The sequence below is a fragment of the Hibiscus syriacus genome, unplaced genomic scaffold (genome assembly GCF_006381635.1).
Source record: "Hibiscus syriacus cultivar Baekdansim isolate YM2019G1 unplaced genomic scaffold, ASM638163v2 tig00110013_pilon, whole genome shotgun sequence".
Taxonomy (NCBI): Eukaryota; Viridiplantae; Streptophyta; class Magnoliopsida; order Malvales; family Malvaceae; genus Hibiscus; species Hibiscus syriacus.
The window spans coordinates 420,150-442,493 of record NW_024062563.1 but is presented as its reverse complement, the minus strand read 5'-3'; the positions used below and the strand labels follow the sequence as shown (position 1 = coordinate 442,493).

Below are 22,344 nucleotides of genomic sequence, written 5' to 3'. Positions count from 1 at the left end.
GTTATTTTCATTACCTTTTTTCTGGCACGCTTCTCAACTTTTTAAGGGTGCATTTTTAAATCTATCAGAGGTAAGTAATTCGGATCAATTTTTACCTTTTTAATTTAAATTGCAATTTTCTTAATTAAAGACAACTGAAAATTACGTAGTACCGAAAGGGCAATTCAAGGGTGTTAACCCTTCATTGGCTGTAACCGACTCCCGAATCTGATACATCTTTGGTAAGACGCATATCAGGTAAAAAATAAGGTACACGATCAACCCATTTGTTTTAAAATAAATGATTGATGGCGGATCCAATACATTTCTTTCAAGTCGAAGCCCAATTTCGGGTCCACTCGAAAGACGGTTGCGACAGTGTTGAACTACTCATATTAATAATCTAGAACTGAATAATGATCCACATAAATGTGTTCCGTAAGGGGAATGCGTCCACGTCGATCCTCACATATCATTACTCACTCAATGTGCTTCAGCAGCCAGTCGACTTCTTTTTTGTCCCGACTATCGATGATATGCATATTATCGAAATTCTTAGGTGCTTTCGGAATAGATTGTATAGAACCAAATTGGCGGAGCACGCAATCAATATGATGCTACTCGACAATAATATAACATATCAGAGGGACCACCACCGTCCAAACATCTAATGGGTCTCTCAAGTGATGTGGGATACAAATCCTAATTTCTTCAGTAGAATAAGGAGCACATTGAAACTAAAACAAATATATATTATTCTTATCAAAATAATATTCTAATTATATAACAATAATTAAAAGTAAAAAATAAAACTAAAATACATACCTCCGTACCAGCCTTCTAATCAATGACTAGCCGAATTTCTTCCATTTATTCTGATAAATGTTGATGATATTTTCTTGCACTTGACCACCTATTCAATGAAAAAATCATTATATACTCAACATAATTATTTATATACAAATTCAGTATTTAAATTACCTCAACAATAGCGGGAATATCAACAGATTTTTCATGACTGGACATAAAAATGGCTTGCGATACCAAGCCCAAGATTGGAGAAGAAGAAGACATCCGCCGATAGCATTTTTCGATAATCAGTTGCTCGATATATTTTCCTATACAGGAATGTCAAAATTATAGAGCCCTAACTGAGTGCGTCGATAATGTGAAATTTTACGAGGTGACGCAACCACATATAATGAACTTGATTGCATGATTTGTCGGACATCAGGATCCCTCCTATGAGCTATAATTTACAAGCCCGTGCATACATTTAAACTTTTTCTTGGGAGGCGTCGCGACTCAAATGTTTAAAAGTCGTATCTAACCAATTTAACGGTATTCGAACACCTTTGAAATTATGCGTGACACCTCCAAGATATTCCTCGCACAAAGAATGCCAGTCACCATCCGTCATTCTAGAAATCACATCCCCATCTACTAGAAGCCCCAAATATATGTAAACATCATCCAGCGTAATAATGCACCCTCCATACAGAATATGAAATGTGTGTGTCTCTGGTCTCCACCTCTCAATTAGTGTAGAAATAAGATTCAATTCAAGGTTACAGTGCCCTTTATATTTCTCTACATAATCGAATACAACCTTGGCTAAATACAGACAGACACGAGTAGGTATCTCTAACTTAACTACGAATGAATGGATCTAATATACAATATCTCTCATAATTTAATAAATAGTATACAAATTAAAATATAAACTAATAATAAAAAATTAAATAAATAAAACATTCACAATAATTAAAATAAAAACACAATTTAAAATTATTACCGTATTGATAAAATACCTTGAGATATGATTCTTATCTAAACATATCAACTCACATTCCATTTAATAACTACAAAGTAATAAAAAAATTAGTACAATAAAATTTAATAAAATAATTAATTATTAAATAATTATAATATAATGAAAAATATATTATCTTATTAATTTAAAGATTAATAATAAGAAGAATGAAATAATTTGATATTCGAGTGTAGTTTGAGGGTTGTATTGAGTGTGTCATTTATAGAAAGAGAGGAGGGAGAGACGGATGATAATCAGTTTGGGAGACGAACGATTGTGGAATTAATTGAAAGAATCGTGCGAAGGTACCAAAGGCGATCTATACTTTATTGTCATAGAGTCAGAAAGGATGCTTGATAGGTAATATTTGGGAAGAGGTAGTTGACATGTAATTATTGGGTATAGGGGTTATATTTTGGTAAAAACGCCTAAGGTGAAATAATTATATAAAAAAATCTCAAAAGCAAACAAAAGCAGAAACCCATAGAAAAGCAATACTGTCTGCCTGCTTGTTTTTTCTTTTGGTTTGTGAAATTCTGATGGTGAAAAGTAAAGCTCTGGTTTCTGGTGATTGAATCCTCAGGAATATACGAAACGATGTTTCAGAGGTTAGGGACGATTTGGGTCTTTTTCGAAATGGAGATCGGCCAAACTCCGTGGTTGAAGAGGGTTCTTTGGTGACTCAGAATCTGGCTGAGTGGAACTGGTAACTCGGTCCAAGTAGATTTTTTTATCTTTTTAGTTGTTTGGAGGGGGAAAATGGTTGGTTGAATCAGATCAGTATTTGTATGTAATAGGAAGCTCTGATCTCGAAAGATATTACGAGATTTTTTTTCTTGGTGTTTGGGGCTGTCGTCAAAGAGTGCCAAAAAAGCAAGGTCCAAGGTTTTCTCTGTCTCCAATCAGGATATCCCTTTCCTTTGCCTGGGTTTTATCCTTCTCTTTCCTTAACTTTTCACGAGCTACAGTTAAAGAATCCAAAGCTGTACTAATGATGAAAACCTAGTAGAATCCCTTCCACCAAAAAAGAGAAGCAGTTGTGTCCTCTTCATGTTCAAGCTATGAAGTAACTCAAAGAAGAGAGAGATTAACCAAAAGAAAGCCCTTCATTTTTCTTTGGTGCGTTTATGTGAAATTTGCAAACTTTGGTTCTTTTTAGTACTGTTGTTTAGTTTTCTTTAAGTTTGAGGGTGAAGCTTGAAAGATGTCAATGTCCTGCAAGGATGGTAAAGCTGGGTGCCTGGATAATGGGAAATATGTAAGGTACACACCTGAGCAGGTTGAGGCCCTTGAAAGGCTTTATCATGATTGCCCCAAGCCTAGTTCCATTCGTCGTCAGCAGTTGATTAGGGAGTGCCCTATCCTCTCCAATATCGAGCCTAAACAGATCAAAGTCTGGTTCCAAAACAGAAGGTTTGCTTTTGGGTTTTTTTTGAAGTCTGTTTACTGCAATTTATTTGCCACAATGTAATTATATGTCATTTGACACATCAGATGTAGAGAGAAGCAGAGGAAAGAGGCATCACGCCTTCAAGCTGTAAATAGGAAGCTGACAGCAATGAACAAGCTTTTAATGGAGGAGAATGATAGGCTGCAGAAGCAAGTGTCACAGCTGGTGTTTGAAAATGGCTACTTTCGCCAACATACTCAGGATGTAAGGATTTTATATTTTAGATTCTGGGTTTAGTTTTTCCCTCGTGTTCTTTCTACTTACTAGGAGATTTTTGCAATCTTTTTTTTTGGGGTTGGTTGGTTTTTTTCTCACAGCCGACACTTGCGAGCAAAGATCCGAGTTGTGAATCCGTGGTGACGAGCGGTCAACGCCACCACGTGACACCACAGCGTCCTCCGAGAGATGCTAGTCCTGCAGGGTTAGTGGGGTTATGGTTGTTATGCCCTTTTCATTTTCATCGTGCTTTGTGACCTCTTTGTTGTGTGCATTTGTGGGTTTATTAAATTGATTGATGCTTTTTATCCCTTTCTTTTTCAGGCTTTTGTCCATTGCAGAAGAGACTTTAGCAGAGTTTCTTTCAAAGGCCACTGGGACTGCTGTTGAGTGGGTCCAGATGCCTGGAATGAAGGTATCTCTTCACTCTTTGTTGTTAAAAATTACTAATCTTAGTGGTAGAATTATATCCGTAAATTGTTTTCATTAAGCAGCAACTTTTGACATTTAAACCCTTGTCATCATCTCTTTGTTTTGACTTGAACAGCCTGGTCCGGATTCCATAGGAATCGTTGCTATTTCTCATGGTTGCACTGGAGTGGCAGCACGTGTTTGCGGCCTTGTGGGTCTTGAACCTACAAGAGTAAGTCTACTTTGTCTTTGTAGCCTGCCACTGCTTCATCGTTTGGACTGTTTGTATTCAATGATTATGTCCCTTTCAGGTTGCCGAACTCCTCAAGGATAGGCCTTCGTGGTTCCGCGATTGCCGAGCTGTGGATGTTCTAAACGTGCTGCCTACTGCCAATGGTGGAACCATCGAACTGCTGTACATGCAGGTATGTGTTCTTTAATGTGTTGTAGTTGTCTGGCTTTTTCAGTGAAATTATTTCTTAGCGTTCTTTTGCTGATGTTGTGTATAGTTGTATGCACCAACAACTTTGGCACCTGCTCGCGACTTCTGGTTGTTGCGCTATACTTCTGCTCTAGAAGATGGAAGTCTTGTGGTAAGTTGTTTAATAAATATTTGGTTTTTGGTACATCATAGGACCGAATATACTTCAGCTACTTTATTTTGGGAATTAGACCTCCAAAGATGCATAACTTCTCTTTTAATTCTTCGTGACTTTTGTAATGCTTAGGTATGTGAGAGGTCTCTTAAAAATACTCAGAATGGCCCTACCATGCCTACGGTGCAGCATTTTTTGAGAGCTGAAATATTCCCTAGCGGTTACCTTATACGACCTTGTGAGGGGGGTGGCTCAATCATACACATGGTTGATCATATGGATTTGGAGGTATACCTGTTGTTGCATGCAAACTGTCTTGAATGTTTTTAAACTATGTAACATGTATACTTATTTTAGAGTGTTTATGATCGATCAGTCAATGAGTGTGCCAGAGGTGTTGCGCCCACTTTATGAATCATCAACCATTCTCGCTCAAAAGATGACAATGGCTGTAAGATTTTTCTTCCATTTGCATGTTACATGGTGCTGTCTATTTTTTTTAATATTATATTTCTTATCACAAACATATGAAATGTGTAAAGGAAGGCTTTTCTACATAAAGTTCCTATAATTGTAGGTTACATATGGATGGGATCTAATTTGTGATTTTTTTAGGCTCTAAGGCAACTGAGGCAGATAGCTCAGGAAGTTTCTCAGTCTAATTCAACTGGTTGGGGTCGTCGACCGGCAGCCTTACGTGCAATTAGCCAAAGGTTAAGCAGGTTAGTTTCCTTGCACTCGTTGTCATGTGCTTTATGTCTGCTAAAATTGATATAGTATTATATACAATTTGGTGGATGATTCCTTACAGGAGTTTTAATGAGGCTGTCAATGGTTTCACTGATGAGGGGTGGTCAATGATGGGAAATGATGGCATAGATGATATTAGTATCCTAGTAAATTCATCTCCTGACAAGCTGATGAGCCTCAACCTTTCCTACGCTAATGGATTTTCATCTGTCAGCAATGCAATCTTATGTGCCAAGGCATCAATGCTTTTACAGGTCGGGATGCTTCCAATTTTTCAGTCTTGATGGTTCATGGCAACTATTTATGTTAGTACATTGCATGGTTTCAGAATTGTTTGTAGCTTAGGTTGTCTTATGTTCGTGCTGTTGCTATGATAACATTATACTTACCGTTGCGTGATGTTATTCCAAATGTTAAACCTTGGCTAATCTTGTGTTTGGCTAGCTCAACTGCACTGAATTTCTTCAGCATGATATTTTATGTAACACTTGCATAGTTGCAAGTCACTCTATCACATGAACAGTCTTTACTTGGTCCATGAAAATTTTTTCCTTCATTTTTTCTCTTTAGAACGTACCACCCACAATTCTTCTCCGTTTTCTGCGGGAACATAGATCAGAATGGGCAGACGCCAGCATTGATGCCTACTCTGCTGCAGCTATTAAAGTTGGTCCCTGTAGTTTACCAGGGTCTCAAGTAGGAGGTTTCGGTGGTCAAGTCATACTTCCACTGGCACATACTATTGAGCATGAAGAGGTAAGTACTATGTTTTATAGCCCTTGATTGAATTATGTGATGTTATGATATTATTTGTATCAACTGTATTTATTCATTAACATACGGAAAATGTTGTTTTTTATGTTATTTTTAGTGCTTAGAGGTAATTAAGTTGGAGGGAATTGCACATTGTCCTGAAGATGGAATAATGCCAAGAGATGTTTTTCTCTTGCAAGTAAGCATTCTTATTTTTACTTTATTCTCGAATCTCTTATAGTCATTACGGAGTGCGACAAACCTTTCATAGAATTACTGGTTTTAGGATTGTCTTAATTTTCTGTGATATTGTTTTATAGCTATGCAGTGGAATGGATGAAAATGCGGTGGGAACCTGTGCTGAGCTTATGTTTGCTCCCACTGATGCTACTTTTGCTGATGATGCACCACTTTTGCCTTCTGGTTTTCGCATTATTCCTCTCGATTCCGGGAAGGTTGGCATATATGTGTTAATGCAGGGTATTTTGTTAGTTTTCTTCTGTATTTTTGTGTGGATTTTCTTATTTTGCAATGGAAACTGATGCAGGAAGCCTCCAGTCCAAATCGCACTCTTGACCTTGCTTCGGCTCTTGAGATTGGGCCATCTGGAAATAAAGATTCTAATGAATACTCTGGTAGTTCTGGCTGTGTGAGATCTGTGATGACCATAGCATTTCAGTTTGCATTTGAGAGCCACATGCAAGATCACGTAGCATCCATGGCTCGACAATATCTCCGCAGCATTATATCCTCGGTTCAGAAGGTGGCATTAGCTCTTTCTCCATCTAATTTGGGTTTACATGCTGGTCTCCGAACCCCACTGGGAACTCCTGAAGCACAAACACTTGCTCATTGGATCTGCCAGAGTTATAGGTACACCGGCCCTGCCTTTCGATATAACATATTCTAAATACCGGACACTGTAGGTCTTCGATTCTTGCATGCTTTGTACTGATAGATTCGAGAATCTGACTTGTTGAGTTTGGTGTCTGCTCTTTTGCATTATTGTATCCTTCACCATGTGTGCAGAATATGTTGCCTAGCTCAGATATTTGTTCTACGGACAGATATTATGTTACGAACAGCAGAATGATTTGTCTCTAATTCTGCAGGGTCTATATGGGTGACGAGCTGCTGAAATCTAGCGGTGAAGGTAGTGATTCCATCCTCAAGACCTTGTGGCAGCACTCCGATGCTATCATGTGCTGCTCGCTAAAGGTCAGCATTGGGACTGAATTCACTTCATCTTCTTCCTCATTTTGGCGCTGATATATTTCTAATCATTTTGTAAAATGCGAAGCCTTTGTTTAACTGATGGTTCTTGCAGTCACTGCCTGTTTTCACCTTCGCGAATCAGGCTGGGCTTGACATGCTGGAGACGACCCTGGTTGCTCTGCAGGAGATTACTTTGGAGAAAATATTCGATGACCATGGACGTAAAGCTCTCTGCACCGAGTTTCCACAGATAATGCAGCAGGTCTACCATTTTATTCCGGTTTCAAACTGGAAAGAAAACATTTTTCAAATACAAATAACCAATGATTGTATACAAGGAATGATATGTTTTTGTTGGTGGTAGGGGTTTGCTTGTCTACAAGGTGGGATATGCATGTCGAGCATGGGAAGGCCGATTTCATACGAGAGAGCAGTGGCATGGAAGGTGTTGAATGAAGAAGAGAATGCTCATTGCATCTGCTTTATGTTCATCAACTGGTCTTTTGTCTGAAAACTTTCATCATATAGACCAGAAACTGCTGAAGTATCATCCTTCTATTTTTGTATTTTAATGTTTAGTTCAACTTTAGCTGGAGAAAACCATGGTATCACTCTTCGCCGGAACCAGTTTGACAATGCGTGTACCACTGTATTCACAGTTTGATGTATTACTGGAATCTTCTGGTTAAAAGTTTTAGCCCCAAGGCTTTTCACTACTGGTCTTGAACCTTTCCTCTGTATTCATCGCTTCCGCCGTCAACAATGCTGGATAATCCCTCCCGAAGTTGTTGAACTTGACAGACCTATTCACATGTGCACCCAACGCTTCCTCTTATCTCATTATTATCCCCTCCAATTTTTCCCATCTCTTCTTTCACTGCCTCCCCACATATCCATTTCCCCATGTTCTTGTTCGATGTACTCTGGTGTACATACTTCGTTCATCCTGCAACACTTGCACTTGGTGTCTTCCAATTCAGAAAAGAGAGATCCGATGTCGTTTGAGTCTCTTATTGGCAAGGGGAAGTTGATAGCCTCTGCATGCGGTGCCATGTTGAAGTTTAGAGGCACAGCCCCCTAAGTTTTTAGATATTTGGATTTGGAAAACAAGTGAGAATTGAGGTTGGAAGACTTGTTATATAGGCTTCCACTTTCAGTTTAAAAACTTGTTTTTCAATGTAAAATAATTTATTTAGAACCTAAAATTTGAATAAAAATGAATTTCATATAATGGAACAATATATATATCTAAATTACTAATAATAGTATTTCATGGTACAATATATTTATTTAAAATTATGTATGATATAGATGGAATAAGAAAGATAGTTTTATTTAGATAATGTTTCTTTCTCTTTATAATTTGGAAATAACAATTATTTGATAATAAATGTTGAAATATTGCATCAGATGTCGTATAAGAATTCACATATCAAAAGAAGAAAAATAATTTTTGAATGAAAATAAAAACGATAAAAAATCCGATTCATCTGATCGATTCTCATCTATAACAAATCTTTCCACAATAATATAGACGAACTTTTGCACACTTTTCCACTTAAACGGTACGGAAGAGGTTTGCTACCAACATAGCCTACTCTTCACGACAACGTTTAAAGTAATGATAATACAATTCTTTCAAAAGCTGTAAATTTTATTTTCAATATTTTTATATTGAATTTTATTTTCAATATTTCACTCCTATATTTTTATAATTTTTTCATCTTAAAATATTATAAAATCATTATCAAAATATAAAATCTTAAATCCTTCACTCACTTTCCTTAACAAATAATACTATTTTGGGTAAATTATGCGTTTAGTAGCTAAACTATCAATTTTAGTCCGTACTAAAACTTAAACTTCTAGTTTTTTTCAAAATCATGCCCAATGTTTAGTTTTTGTTTTATTTTAGTACATCGCCATTAAAAACTTAACGAAACTGCATTTTTATGGGTAAATTACATCATTCATCACTCAACTATCTTCTCACTCCTATTTTGGTATTAAAGTTTAAAATTTTTCAATTTAACTACTAAACTTTCAGTTTGCTCATATTTTAATCACTCTAATTTATTTATTAATAAATTTTATGACATGACATTTTTAGTAATATTTTATTCATATATAATTAAAAATAAAAAATTAAATTTGAAAGTTGGAGTGATTAAATTAGGAGTAATTTAAAAGTTAAGTAATACAATTTAAAAAAATTAAACTTTAGTGACCAAAATAGGAGTGAAAAGATGGTTGAGTGATGAATTATGTAATTTACTCATAAAAAGATGTCACGTACAAATCACCCGTTAAGTTTTTAATGTCGAGATACTAAAATGAAACAAAAACTAAACATTAGATATAAATTTAAAAAATTAAAAGTTTAGGTATTAAAACAAAATAAAATTAATAATTTAAATACTAAATGCGTAGTTTAGTATACTATTTTTGAGCTAGCACGCTCATTAGCCAAGCTCACATGAGCTTGAACTCACCTAATGACTACCAACCTAAAATTATTGTAGCAAGCTATACAAACGAGGTATAAAAAGAGAGTAAATATATCTATCTATCTATTTTTTTCATGGATGATGAATAAAATGTATATCTATCTATTTTAATCTATTTGATGGATAAATAAACATAAATAATCAATTAAGTAATAGACGTTTCAATATTTTTCAATAAAATGTAAATATTATCTTATTTAAAGTAATTTTATTTGGATTTATATAATTTTTTAATTAAATGATATTATCTAGTTTAATATATACATACAAATCCATACAACATTAAAAAAACATCCATGCATCCTAGGTGGAGCATTTGTGAGGGCAGTTCTCTTTCATACATCCATGCATGCTTCTCATACCCTATATGTACCCTCCCCCACTCTCTCTCCCTTTAACCCAACCAAATACCACTTTTCTCCCTCTTCTCTCTCTTTCTCAAAGAAAAATAGTATAATCTAAGTTTAAAAAAAATGGTGCAAAATCCACCAGTGATCAGCAAAAGAGTGTGGAGCATTGTGAGGGCACTCCTCTTCATGATGAGAAAAGGAATCGTGTCAAAGAAAAAGTTGGTGGTTGATCTTAACATGGCGCTCAAACGTGGAAAAATCGCCGGCGCCAAGGCAATCGGCAACCTCATGTTCCACCACCACCACCGCCAGGTCTCACCTGCGGCGGCGGTCATGGAGTACGAGTTCAGCTGCAGCAACACCCCCAACTATATCTTCCCTTTCAACCACAAGAAGAAGAACACTAGTAGCAACTACTACCACCAGTTCTTCGCCTGCATCCACGCGCCTCCAACTCACAACGATGACAACTTGGCGACCATGAACGCCGCTAAGGTTGTCTTGGAGATGCTTAACAACAACGACATGGAAGCTGCTGTTGTCGCGGCTTCGCCTCTGTTGCCGGGGTTCGGACAAACTCCGTTGGTGAGACAACTTAGGATAACGGACTCTCCTTTTCCGTTGAGGGATGGGGATGAAGACAACGGTTACGTAGACAAAGCTGCCGAGGATTTCATAAACAGGTTTTACAAGGATTTGAAGCAGCAGAATAAGATACTGTCCGAGTTCTAAGTTGATCATTTGGTTTCCTTGTTACAACGTAAACCATCAATTTAAATTACTGTTGCGGTCACATTTTCAGTTGTATCGTGTTTATCATGATTGCATATATAACAGATGTTATTACGATCATCACAAATATTGTTGTCATACAATATCAATTTCAACACTACTGTTATCTTTATATAACGAACCACTATTTAGATGTACATAACTCTTTTGGTTCATCATGAAAACTTTTGTTGTAATATAAATGAGAAATACTGTTCCTATATGAGAATTGCATGTTAAATTCATCTTCCCCCATTAATCTAACTGAAGTCAAAGATCTAATTTTTTTTTATATGAAATACATTATTTCGTTTTAATGTTGGATTCTAATTCTGAACCTATATTCGAATGGATTACTAACACTTTTTCAATTGTGATTCCACTAAGTTAAAGTAAACTTAGAGAGCTGGACCCCCTTCTTTTAAACATTCAACTTTTTTGCCCGGAAGTTACTTTTGCTTTTTTATTTTTGTTTTCTTGTTTTATTGTTTTATTTTCATTTTTTTAAAAGGTGAAAAAACTGCGCACAATTGTGGTTTAGCATTGTTTACTTTGGAATTGGGATTTATGGTGAGGCCAATTATTGAATTACAATGGGTGGTCGTTGACAAAGAGAGTGTTTATAAAGCTATCACACACAGAGAAATAACTAAAAAAGATTATTTAGCATTCTACTCCTTAACATAATATTAATTATTGAAAGATGTGTTTGTTAAGATATTAAGAAGTTAAGAAAACTAAGTATGATATTATTGCACCTTTTCCAGATACATCAACAAAGGTTATATACACATACTTCTAACGACTTTTAACTGCACTACTAGCTGTAACTGCAACTGCAGCTTTAACAGCCTTAATATCACTCTAACAACTTGCAACCATAGTCAACAGCCTCACGCATATACTGGTCAAGTTACATACTCCAATATTCTCCCTACTTCTTCTTTGACTTCTTCCTTCTGCATCAACAAGGCAAAACACATAATTGATCCCTGAACACCTCAAACGCTCCTTTTATCAATGATTTGGTGGACCCGTCTTCCATTTGATGACTAGCTGGAACAGAATTCACCTGAAGTTGTTTAACTGCTACTTTTTCACGAACAAAATTAACATAAATGTCCACATGTTTTGATTGTGCATGATGAACTGAATTTGTTCTTAAAGCATCATCACTTGTATTATCACACCAAATGACAGTCTCATTTCGACGTTCAACCCCTAGCTCACATAGTAATGAGCTTATCCACGTGACTTCTGTAGCAACATCAACTACACTCTTGTATTCAGCCTCCATTGTAGACCTGGAGACAATTTTCTGCTTCCTCGAGCACCAAACCACAGGACATGCACCGTGGAACACTATATGCCCAGAGATAGATCGCCTATCATCGAGACTGCCCCCCAATCAACATCAGCAAAAGCAACAACGTCAAGCAACTTACTAGTGCATGAGAACATAAAACCATAGTTTAATATTCCAGCCAGATACCGAAGTATCCTCTTCACTGCAGCCAAAGCGATTCTCTCAGAGTATGCATATATGGAGCTGCCTTGTTGACACTAAATGCAACAGTTGGTCTTGTATGACAAACATACAGAAGAGCACCAACAATGCTACGATATTCTCGGGCATCTGTTAAGAGCTCTCCAGTCTCCAACTTCTTGAGTCAACTTTAGAGCACCTACCATCGGAGTGGCTGAAGGCGTAACATTCAACAAATTTGTTATTTCCAAAACCTCAACTATATATTTTCGCTGAGAAATTACCAAAGAATCTTCACTGTGTTTAACTTCAATACCCAAAAAATAGGACAACTCTCCTAGATCCTTCAAAGAGAAATCTTGATGAAGGGTTGAACAACACCATCATTGTCACGAGGAGAGCCACCTGTAACAATGATGTCATTGACATAAACAAGGATCTATGTATAGCAACCTCTAGCATTCTTTATAAAGAGAGATACATCAGCTCGAGATTCACTAAAGCCCAACCGAGTCAGATTGGCTTTGAGTTTGTCATGCCAATTTCTTGGTGCTTGTCGAAGACCATACAATGCCTTGTTAAGTTTGCACATAATTAGACCACGATCAACAATATAATTCTCAAACCCAGATGGCTGCTGCATAAACACATCCTCAGTAAGGTCACCATTCAAAAATGCATTATTCACATCAACCTGTCTCAAGTAGGGGTGTAAACGAGCCGAGTCGAGCTCGAGTAGTGCTGAGCTCGACTTGAAAACTCTGAAATAAAGCTCGACTCGACTCGAAAACTCGCGAGCTTAAAATTTTCAAGCTCGACTCGAACTCGAAATCCTGAACTGAAGCTCGTGAGCAGCTCGAAATGAAAATATTCTTAAACTTAACTCGATTGAAGCCTCAAACTCGAACTTGAATCTTAAATACATGAAAATCTTACTGTATTTAAAAAAAAATCAATACATAAATGTTAATATTATTAATAATTTATTTTTAAAAAATAAAATCTTAATATATTATATTTTTGAGCTGCTCACGAGCTTTTCAAGTCGAATATCAAGTAGCTCGTTTTGGCTCGTTAAGAACTCGAGTAGAGCTCGAGCTCGAGTTGAGTCCATTCAATCCGGGTATTTATCGAGCCTTGATCTAGTCGATCTCGAATAGCTCACGATCTGTATTGTCTCATTTACAACCCTAGTCTCAAGGCCAATTTCTTGCAACTTTAATAGAAAGGACTGCATTTAATGTGGTAAACTTGACAATATGACTGTTTGTTTCTTTAAAATCATAGCCAGGAACTTGTGAATACCCCTTGGAAACAAGGCGAGCTTTATGCCTTTTAACAGAACCATCATAATTCTTTTTTACCCGAAAAAGCCACCTACAGCCAATAACCTAACGTCCTTTAGGTAACTCGATAAGTGACTAGGTATTATTTCACTGTAATGCATCAAATTCACCCTGAACAGCTTCTCTCCAGCTGAAAGACTCAAGTGCTTCATAAACATCAACATGCACTTCATCAACAAGAGAACTAGTATAAGCCTTAGGCTTAAATATTCCACATTTACTCATTGTCATTGGTGCATGTTTATTGGTGCATCACACATATCACCTGCACCTGATGTAGAAGCATCACAAAAATGTAACCACTGAATAGCATTATGAGGACTAACATTATCATTTTCCTCTGTAACATCCTAAAACAGGGCTAGTGACTAAAATATAAATTTTGAAAGCTTTGTGTTTAATTTCGAAATAAGTTAAAAGTTCAGGGACTTAATTAGAAACATTTTTTTGAAGGAATGTTTAGTAAAGGCTGAAAGAAAGAAGGGTAAAATGGTCATTTGATAAGAAATATTTTTATCTTTGTTTTGTAGGCTATATAAATGTGGGAAATGAGGGAAAAGTTTCCAAAGAACTCTCCCTTATTCTTCTTTCTCTTCACCGTGAGAGCCAAAGAAAAGGTAAGATTTCTTGTTGGTTGATCTTTAGTTGAATTTAGTATTTAGTTATGATAATTAGATGATAATTAAGCTTAAGGAAAGCTTAAGTTATCTTAAAACCAAAGGATGAAAGAGTTAGGAGAGATTAAAGATTTGGAGTTTTTGAATGAAAACTTGGAATAGAGTTGATAAGTAGAATTGGAAGCCAAATTTGACTTGTCATCAACCTAATTAAGAGATATAAAGTAATAGAATTGAATTTGGAATAAGTTGAAAAGTGAGTTTAATTCTTGAATTTCACATGGATTATAGGATTTTGAGGTTTAAGAGGTGATAAATGAATGTTAATGGGTTTAAACATGTGTATGTGAGTTAGGAATATGTAAGGGAATGAAATAAGAAGTATTTAAGTGGGAATGAGTGAATTTTCGGGCTGAAAATGTGACTCATAAACATTGTATACCGGTACACTATGAATAGGTACCAATACACTAAGATCAATTTTGAAAAACATCTTCAAGTGTATCGATACATTAAAGAGTTTATCGATATACCCTTGAAACGAAAAGTTTCGAATGTAATTTATGTACAGATACATAGGCAATATACCGATACACTTATAAAGGAAATGGAAATAAATATAGGAAACGGAAATAAATCTTTCTTTTAGTTTAAGAAATGAAAGATTAGAGTATGCCAAGTGGAATGATGATATATATTATACGTGTGATTGTGTAGATATCAATCGAGAGCAATGTCCGAACAAGGTGTCAAGTAATAGCTTTCAAAAGAGATAAGAAATTGGTATTAACTCGTGAGGCCAGGTGAGTGCAGATTAATTGGTATATGATGTGTATGGAAATAAGACTCGCGATTGGTCTATTTCCAATATTTGATTGCATGGATATATGAATGTTAATATATGTGATGTGATTATGATGTATGCATGAGTATTTGTGTTAACATTTTATTATGTATGTTACATAAGTTGTATAAGTACATGCTAGTGTGATAATTTATGTAAAATAGTACAAATAATCTATATGATTATATAAGAATACGAAATAAGCTATGTGATAAGGACATAAGGAATGAAATGAACACGTGACATAGGCTATAAGTTAAAGAATCATTTGATATAAAAATATGAGAGCATAAGATAATCAAGTATAAGTTATATTATATGGTATAAGTGATCATACAAGAAAGGTTATAAGGTTTTATGAGAATAATATGTAAATTAGGGGCATAAATATAAATGATGATATCAAATTATGGGACAAGTATTATAGGGATGAATTATATACTTAAAGGAAACTATGATATAAGAGTCATGTGAAATTGAACTAAATAAATAGATTAACTTAGTATATAAATAATATTAGATAAGTGATATAATTTATATGTTATGATATAGATTACATGATCTGTATAAATTCAAGATAGTGTAATAAATCATATGTCTGAGTATAAATATTTATGTGAGTAAATGGAAAAGTAAGATAATATAAATATTTACTTATAGGATAATATGAGATTATATGAACATATAGTATAACTTTATGAGAAAGACTTAGGTGTTATAGGATTTAAGTATGAAAATGATCTATGTGTAAGTGAATTACGTGATCTATGCGAGTATAAAAGTACAAACTATAATTTATATGATATGAATAAGTTATTATATTTACATGATGTCTGTTATGAGATGTGATCTATGTGATTACAGGAGAAATGTATTAGCTATATGTGTATATGTACATGTGAATGATATGAAAATGAACTACGTGACTATGTGTGATCTTATGAAAATGTGATAATGAGCTATGTAAAAGAACTATGAGATTATGTGTATATGTGATATGAATATGTGAATGGGTGATAACATAAATATTAATGCTCATGTTATGTGTCATGAGAGCTAGAGGTATAGTTGCCATGCCAAGAGTCGAAGGTCTACGAAGTCATTTGGGACATATATGTATCCTTTGGAACATCTATGAGGTCCTTTGAGACACATACTTGGTCCTTAGAATATGTATGTGATTCTTAAGGAATTTCTATGTGGTCATTAGGACATTTTATATGGCACTACGGTGCATTTCTACGCGGCACTCGTGCAATCCTACTTGACAATTCGGTGCGTTTATACGAGATATGATGACAACATTAGTGCACAACCTCTATCGAATCACGTATTTATAGTTCTAACTTGTGTACATGGGCCAATAAAGATATAATATGAGAAAATTTTATGTGCTGTTATATGGTTGTTGGTGATATGATATTATACGATGTGTATGTGTGTTAAAGATAAGAATAAGATGATAAGATAAAAGGGATAAACAATAATATATATATATTAAGGTTATGAGTGTAAATGATGATATGAGTGCATATGTATAACTATTACCTAAAAAGAATAAATGAGTTGGTATGATATGTACATGTATGTATTTATGTTTTGGATGCATAATGAGTTTTATAAATTAGTAAGATTATATGAAGTATGCATAGTAGAAATTAAAATTTAGATTTTATATTTAAATTTATTAATGTCTCACTAAGTCATCAATTTAGCGTGTGAGTGTTTCACACGTAGGTTCCGAGAAGAGAAAAAGATGAAGATGAGCAGGCCAGCTTCTCATTCTTAAAGATCATATCAGAAAAGTTGGAATTATATTTTGTTATTTGAAATGTAGTTGGAATGTAAGATAAAAGATTTGTATTGGATATGCTCTGATAAGTTTGTAAAACCATATGTATTTATATAATAGAAGTTATTTGGTTTATTTGAAATGTCAAACTGAATTTTTATTAGATTTTTGTCAAATAAACGTTTTGAAAAGTCAATGTGACACCTCATACTCGGATTCGAGTCAGATACGGGTTGTGGTGTTACATTTAATGGTATCAGAGCCAAGGTTTAGTCGATTCTAGGCTTAAACCGAAGTTAAATGAGTTTTAAAATGTGTACATGCCAACATAAAGTGAAAATTTCTGATATGATAGTAGAAGGAGTGTGATGTCTTGCTAATAGAATTAGATTGATAAGTTATAATAGAAGTATGATTATGATAATTTCGAAGTGAAGTGAGGCGATATTCCTGATTGTGATAGCAATTCACCTGCCCTGGCCAGACAGGATGAAGAGTAGATACCTCAGGAAGTGCCTCGTAAAATTAAAGGTTGATTTCAAAAAATTGAAATTATATCTGAATAGTGATAGAAGATATTCACTATTCTGAATCGGAAAAGTGATATGGAGAAGTTTTGTTATTACGTGGGTAAGATAGAATATGGTGAAAATGTGTCACCATAAGGACGTTAAAAGATTAAAAGATGCAGTGAGAAGTTGTAGAAGAGTTTAAGAATAAGTGTATCAGTGACCAACGTATAAGATATATAAAGCTAGAGCTTATGAGTTTGAAACAAAGGGATAATATTGTGTATAAGCAAAAATGTGAATATGATAATGGATATGATAAGGGTTTGCATTGTAGATGGAAAAAGTTAGCGTTGGCTGACAAGAGTGAGTGATGAAAAATGTATTGGAATTATAAGATTATAAGATATTTTCAGGTTAAGATAAACAAATATGAAGTGGATCTGGATACAAGCTAAGGATTGATAAGAAGAGTTTAAGAATGGATACATCAGTGATCAATTAATAAGACAAAGGAAGTTAGAATGTTGAGTTTGAACAACATAAATTATATGGTATATGATAATGAATGTGAATTCGATAAATTAAGTAAACTATTGTTGAGACAATTCCGATTGGAAATGATGTATATGACTGGTTGATTAGGGCTTGTTCCCTAGATTAAACAGTTGCTATTGATTAGTTGTAGTAAGGGTGATAGAGTGGTAAGAGTTGGAAAAGATATAAAGTTAAGTTAATCAAGTATGATATGGATCTAGATGTGGTTGTGTATTCTGATCATATAGATATGATGTAGGCAAGGAGATAAGTATTTATGTGTTTTAAAGGGAACCTTGAGGAAGGAAAAATACAAGTACAAGAGATGGTAAAGAATGTGATTTTGTATAAGTGAAGCTGATTATCAAAGTTGTGAAAAGGTGATAAAGATCGGTAATCAAAGATGAGTATAAGTGATAGGAAAAGAGTATGTGAACATGAAAGAAAAAATATGATTTGTGTATAAGGAGATTTCGATTTTGAATGAATAAAGGATTAATGGAATAAATAAATGAAAAGGATTGAGTTTAAAGGATCATATATGATAAATGTTATATGGAAGAGTAGATGATAAGTTTGATATAGAAGTAAGAAAAGTGTGCAAGGGATGTGAAAAAATTGTTTGATTCCGTAAAGTATATGTTTAATCACATTTGAATAAGATTTAAGGTTGTGTTCTAAAGCAGTTGATTCATGATTTTGAATGGAAATGATTGAGGTTACATGTTACTGTTTATATGATAAGCGATAATAGAGGAATGTACAAAGGAAAAAAGTAGTTGAAGAACTAAAGAAAGAAAAGATTAAGCAAAGAAGGTAACATGAGAACATCAGAAGATATGTTTTTATCGATATGTTCAGTAAAAATCCGAGGATGAATTTTCTTAAAAGGATGAGAGATTTGTAACATCCTAAAACAGGGCTAGTGACTAAAATATGAATTTTGAAAGCTTTGTGTTTAATTTCAAAATAAGTTAAAAGTTCAAGGACTTAATTGGAAACATTTTTTGAAGTATGGTTTAGTATTGAAACAAAGAAGGGTAAAATGGTTATTTGACAAGAAAGATTTTATCTTCTTTTGTAGGCTATATAAACGTGGGAAATGAGGGAAAGTTTCCAGAGAACTCTCCCTTCTTCTTCTTTCTCTTCACCATGAGAGCCAAAGCAAATGTAAGATTTCTTGTTGGTTGATCTTTAGCTGAATTTAAGATTGAGTTATGATCATTAGATGATAATTAAGCTTAAGGAAAGATTAAGTTATCTTAAAACCAAAGGATGAAAGAGTTAGGAGAGATTAAAGATTTGGAGTTTTTAAATGAAAACTTGGAATAGAGTTGATAAGTAGAATTGGAAGCCAAATTTAACTTGCCATCAACCTAATTAAGAGATATGAAGTAATATAATTGAATTTGGAACATGTTGAAAAGTGAGTTTAATTTTTGAATTTCATATGGATGATAGGATTTTGAGGTTTAAAAGGTGATAAATGAATGTTAATGGGTTTAAAATGTGTATGTGAGTTAGGAATATGTAAGGGAATGAAATAAGAAGTATTTAAGTGGGAATGAGTGAATTTTCGAGCTGAAAATGTGATTTTTAGGCAGGGTGTACCGGTACATTATGAATAGGTTCCGATACACTAAGATCAATTTTGAAAAACATATTCATGGTGTATCGATACATTAAGGAGTGTATCGATACCTCTTGAAATGATAAATTTCGAATGTAATTTGTGTACCGATACATAGGTAGTGTACCGATACACTTATAAAGGAAATGGAAATAAATCTTTCTTTTAGTTTAAGAAATGAAAGATTAGAGTATGCCAAGTGGAATGCTGGTATATATATTATACATGTGATTGTGTAGATATCAATCGAGAGTAATGTCCGGACAAGGTGTCAAGTAATAGCTATCAAAAGAGATAAGGAATTGGTATTAACTCGTGTGGCCAGGTGAGTGCAGATTAATTGGTATATGATGTGTATAGAAATAAGACTCGCGATGAGTCTATTTCCAATATTTTATTGCATGAATCTATGAATGTTAATATGTGTGATGTGATTATGATGTATGCATGAGTATATGTGTTAACATGTTATCATGTATGTTACATGAGTTGTATAAGTACATGCTAGTGTGATAAGTTATGTGAAATAGTATAAATGATCTATATGATTATATAAGAATATGAAATATGCTATGTGTATGGACATAAGGAATGAAATGAACACGTGACATAGGCTATAAGTTAAAGAATCATTTGATATAAAAATATGTGAGAATAATATAATCAAGTATAAGTTATATTATATGGTATAAGTGATTATACAAGAAAGGTTATAAGGCTTAATGAGAATAATATGTAAATTAGGGGCATAAATATAAATGATGATATCAAACTATGGGACAAGTATTATAGGGATGTATTATATACTTAAAGAAAACTATGATATAAGAGTCATGTGAAATTGAACTAAATAAATAGATTAACTTAGTATATAAATAATATTAGATAAGTGATATAAATTATATGTTATGGTATATTACATGATCTGTATAAATTCAGTGTGATAAGTTATGTGAAATGGTATAAATGATCTATATGATTATATAAGAATATGAAATATGCTATGTGATATGGACATAATGAATGAAATGAACACGTGACATAGGCTATAAGTTAAAGAATCATTTGATATAAAAATATGTGAGAATAATATAATCAAGTATAAGTTATATTATATGGTATAAGTGATTATACAAGAAAGGTTATAAGGCTTATGAGAATAATATGTAAATTAGGGGCTAAATATAAATGATGATATCAAACTATGGGACAAGTATTATAGGATGATTTATACTTAAAGAAAACTATAATATAAGAGTCATGTGAAATTGAACTAAATAAATAGATTAACTTAGTATATAAATAATATTAGATAAGTGATATAAATTATATTATGGTATATATTACATGATCTGTATAAATTCAGGATAGTGTAATAAATCATATGATTGGGTATAAATTTTATGTGAGTAAATGGAAAAGTGAGACAATATAAGTATTTACTTATAGGATAATATGAGATTATATGAACATATAGTATAACTTATGAGAAAGACTTAGGTGTTATAGGATTTAAGTATGAAAATGATCTATGTGCAAGTGATTAGTGATCTATGCGAGTATAAAGTACAAACCATAATTTATATGATATGAATAAGTTTATATGTACTTGATGTCTGTTATGAGATGTGATCTATGTGATTATTGGAGAAATGTATTAGCTATATGAGTATATGTACATGTGAATGAATGAAAATGAACTACGTGACTATGCATGATCTTATGAAAATGTGACAATGAGCTATGTAAAAGAACTATGAGATTATGTGTATATGTGATATGAATATGTGAATGTGTGATAACATAAATTAATGCCCATGTTATGTGTCATGAGAGCTAGAGGTATAGTTGCCATGCCAAGAGTCGAGGGTTTACGCGGTCCTTCGGGACATATATGTATCCTTTGGAACATCTATGAGGTCCTTTGAGATACATACTTGGTCCTTAGAATATGTATATAATTCTTAAAGAATTTATATGTGGTCCTTAGGGACATTTTATTTGGCACTACGGTGTATTTCTACGCGGCACTTCGGTGCAATCCTACTTGGCAATTCGATGCTTTTATACGAGCTGTGGTGACAACATTAGTTCACAACCTCTATAGACTCACGTATCTATAGTATCACATGTGTACATGGGCCATTAAAGATATAATATGAGAAAATTCTATGTGCTATTATATGGTTGTTGGTGATATGATATTATATGATGTGTATGTGTGTTAAAGATAAGAATAAGATGATAAGATAAAAGGGATAAACAATAATAATAATATATATATTAAGGTTATGAATGTAAATGATGATATGTGTGCATATGTATAACTATTACCTAAAAAGAATATATGAGTTGGTATGATATGTACATGTATGTATTTATGTTTTGGATGCATAATGAGTTTATAAATTAGTAAGATTATATGATGTGTGCATAGTAGAAATTAGAATTTAGATTAAGTTTATTAATGCCTCTAAATGATCGACTTAGCGTGTGAGTGTTTCACACGTAGGTTCGAGAAGAGGAAAAAGGGATCGAACATGAGTATGTCAGGTCAGCTTCTCATTCCTAAATATCAGATTAGAAAAGTTGGAATTATATATATTTTGTTATTTGAATTGTAGTTGGCATGTAAGATAAAAGATTTGTATTGGATACGCTCTGATAAGTTTGTAAAACCATATGTATTTATGTTGAGTTAATCGATGACGAAGAAGCCAAGAGAGGGGTGAATTGGCAATAAAATTTTGGTGGAAGCTTTTGCAGAAAATA

At 33.8% G+C, this 22,344-nt stretch overlaps 2 protein-coding genes across 2 annotated transcripts; both read left to right on the top strand.

Moving 5' to 3' along the window:
- Positions 1 to 2,996: 2,996 nt before the first annotated feature.
- LOC120212446 (homeobox-leucine zipper protein ATHB-15-like) lies at positions 2,997 to 7,850 on the top strand. Its single transcript, XM_039210742.1, has 18 exons — positions 2,997 to 3,205; positions 3,287 to 3,446; positions 3,560 to 3,663; positions 3,783 to 3,873; positions 4,006 to 4,101; positions 4,181 to 4,294; positions 4,379 to 4,462; positions 4,598 to 4,753; positions 4,842 to 4,916; positions 5,081 to 5,187; positions 5,277 to 5,469; positions 5,786 to 5,971; positions 6,087 to 6,167; positions 6,289 to 6,423; positions 6,516 to 6,841; positions 7,081 to 7,186; positions 7,296 to 7,445; positions 7,548 to 7,850. Exons 1-18 carry the CDS (start codon positions 2,997 to 2,999, stop codon positions 7,692 to 7,694), a joined length of 2,520 nt encoding a protein of 839 aa, XP_039066673.1. The 3' UTR covers positions 7,695 to 7,850.
- A 2,250-nt stretch (positions 7,851 to 10,100) lies between these two features.
- On the top strand, positions 10,101 to 10,901 carry LOC120212341. The gene has a single exon (XM_039210686.1). The coding sequence runs from the start codon at positions 10,164 to 10,166 to the stop codon at positions 10,770 to 10,772; it is 609 nt and encodes a 202-aa protein (XP_039066617.1). The 5' UTR covers positions 10,101 to 10,163; the 3' UTR covers positions 10,773 to 10,901.
- The last annotated feature ends 11,443 nt before the right edge of the window (positions 10,902 to 22,344 follow it).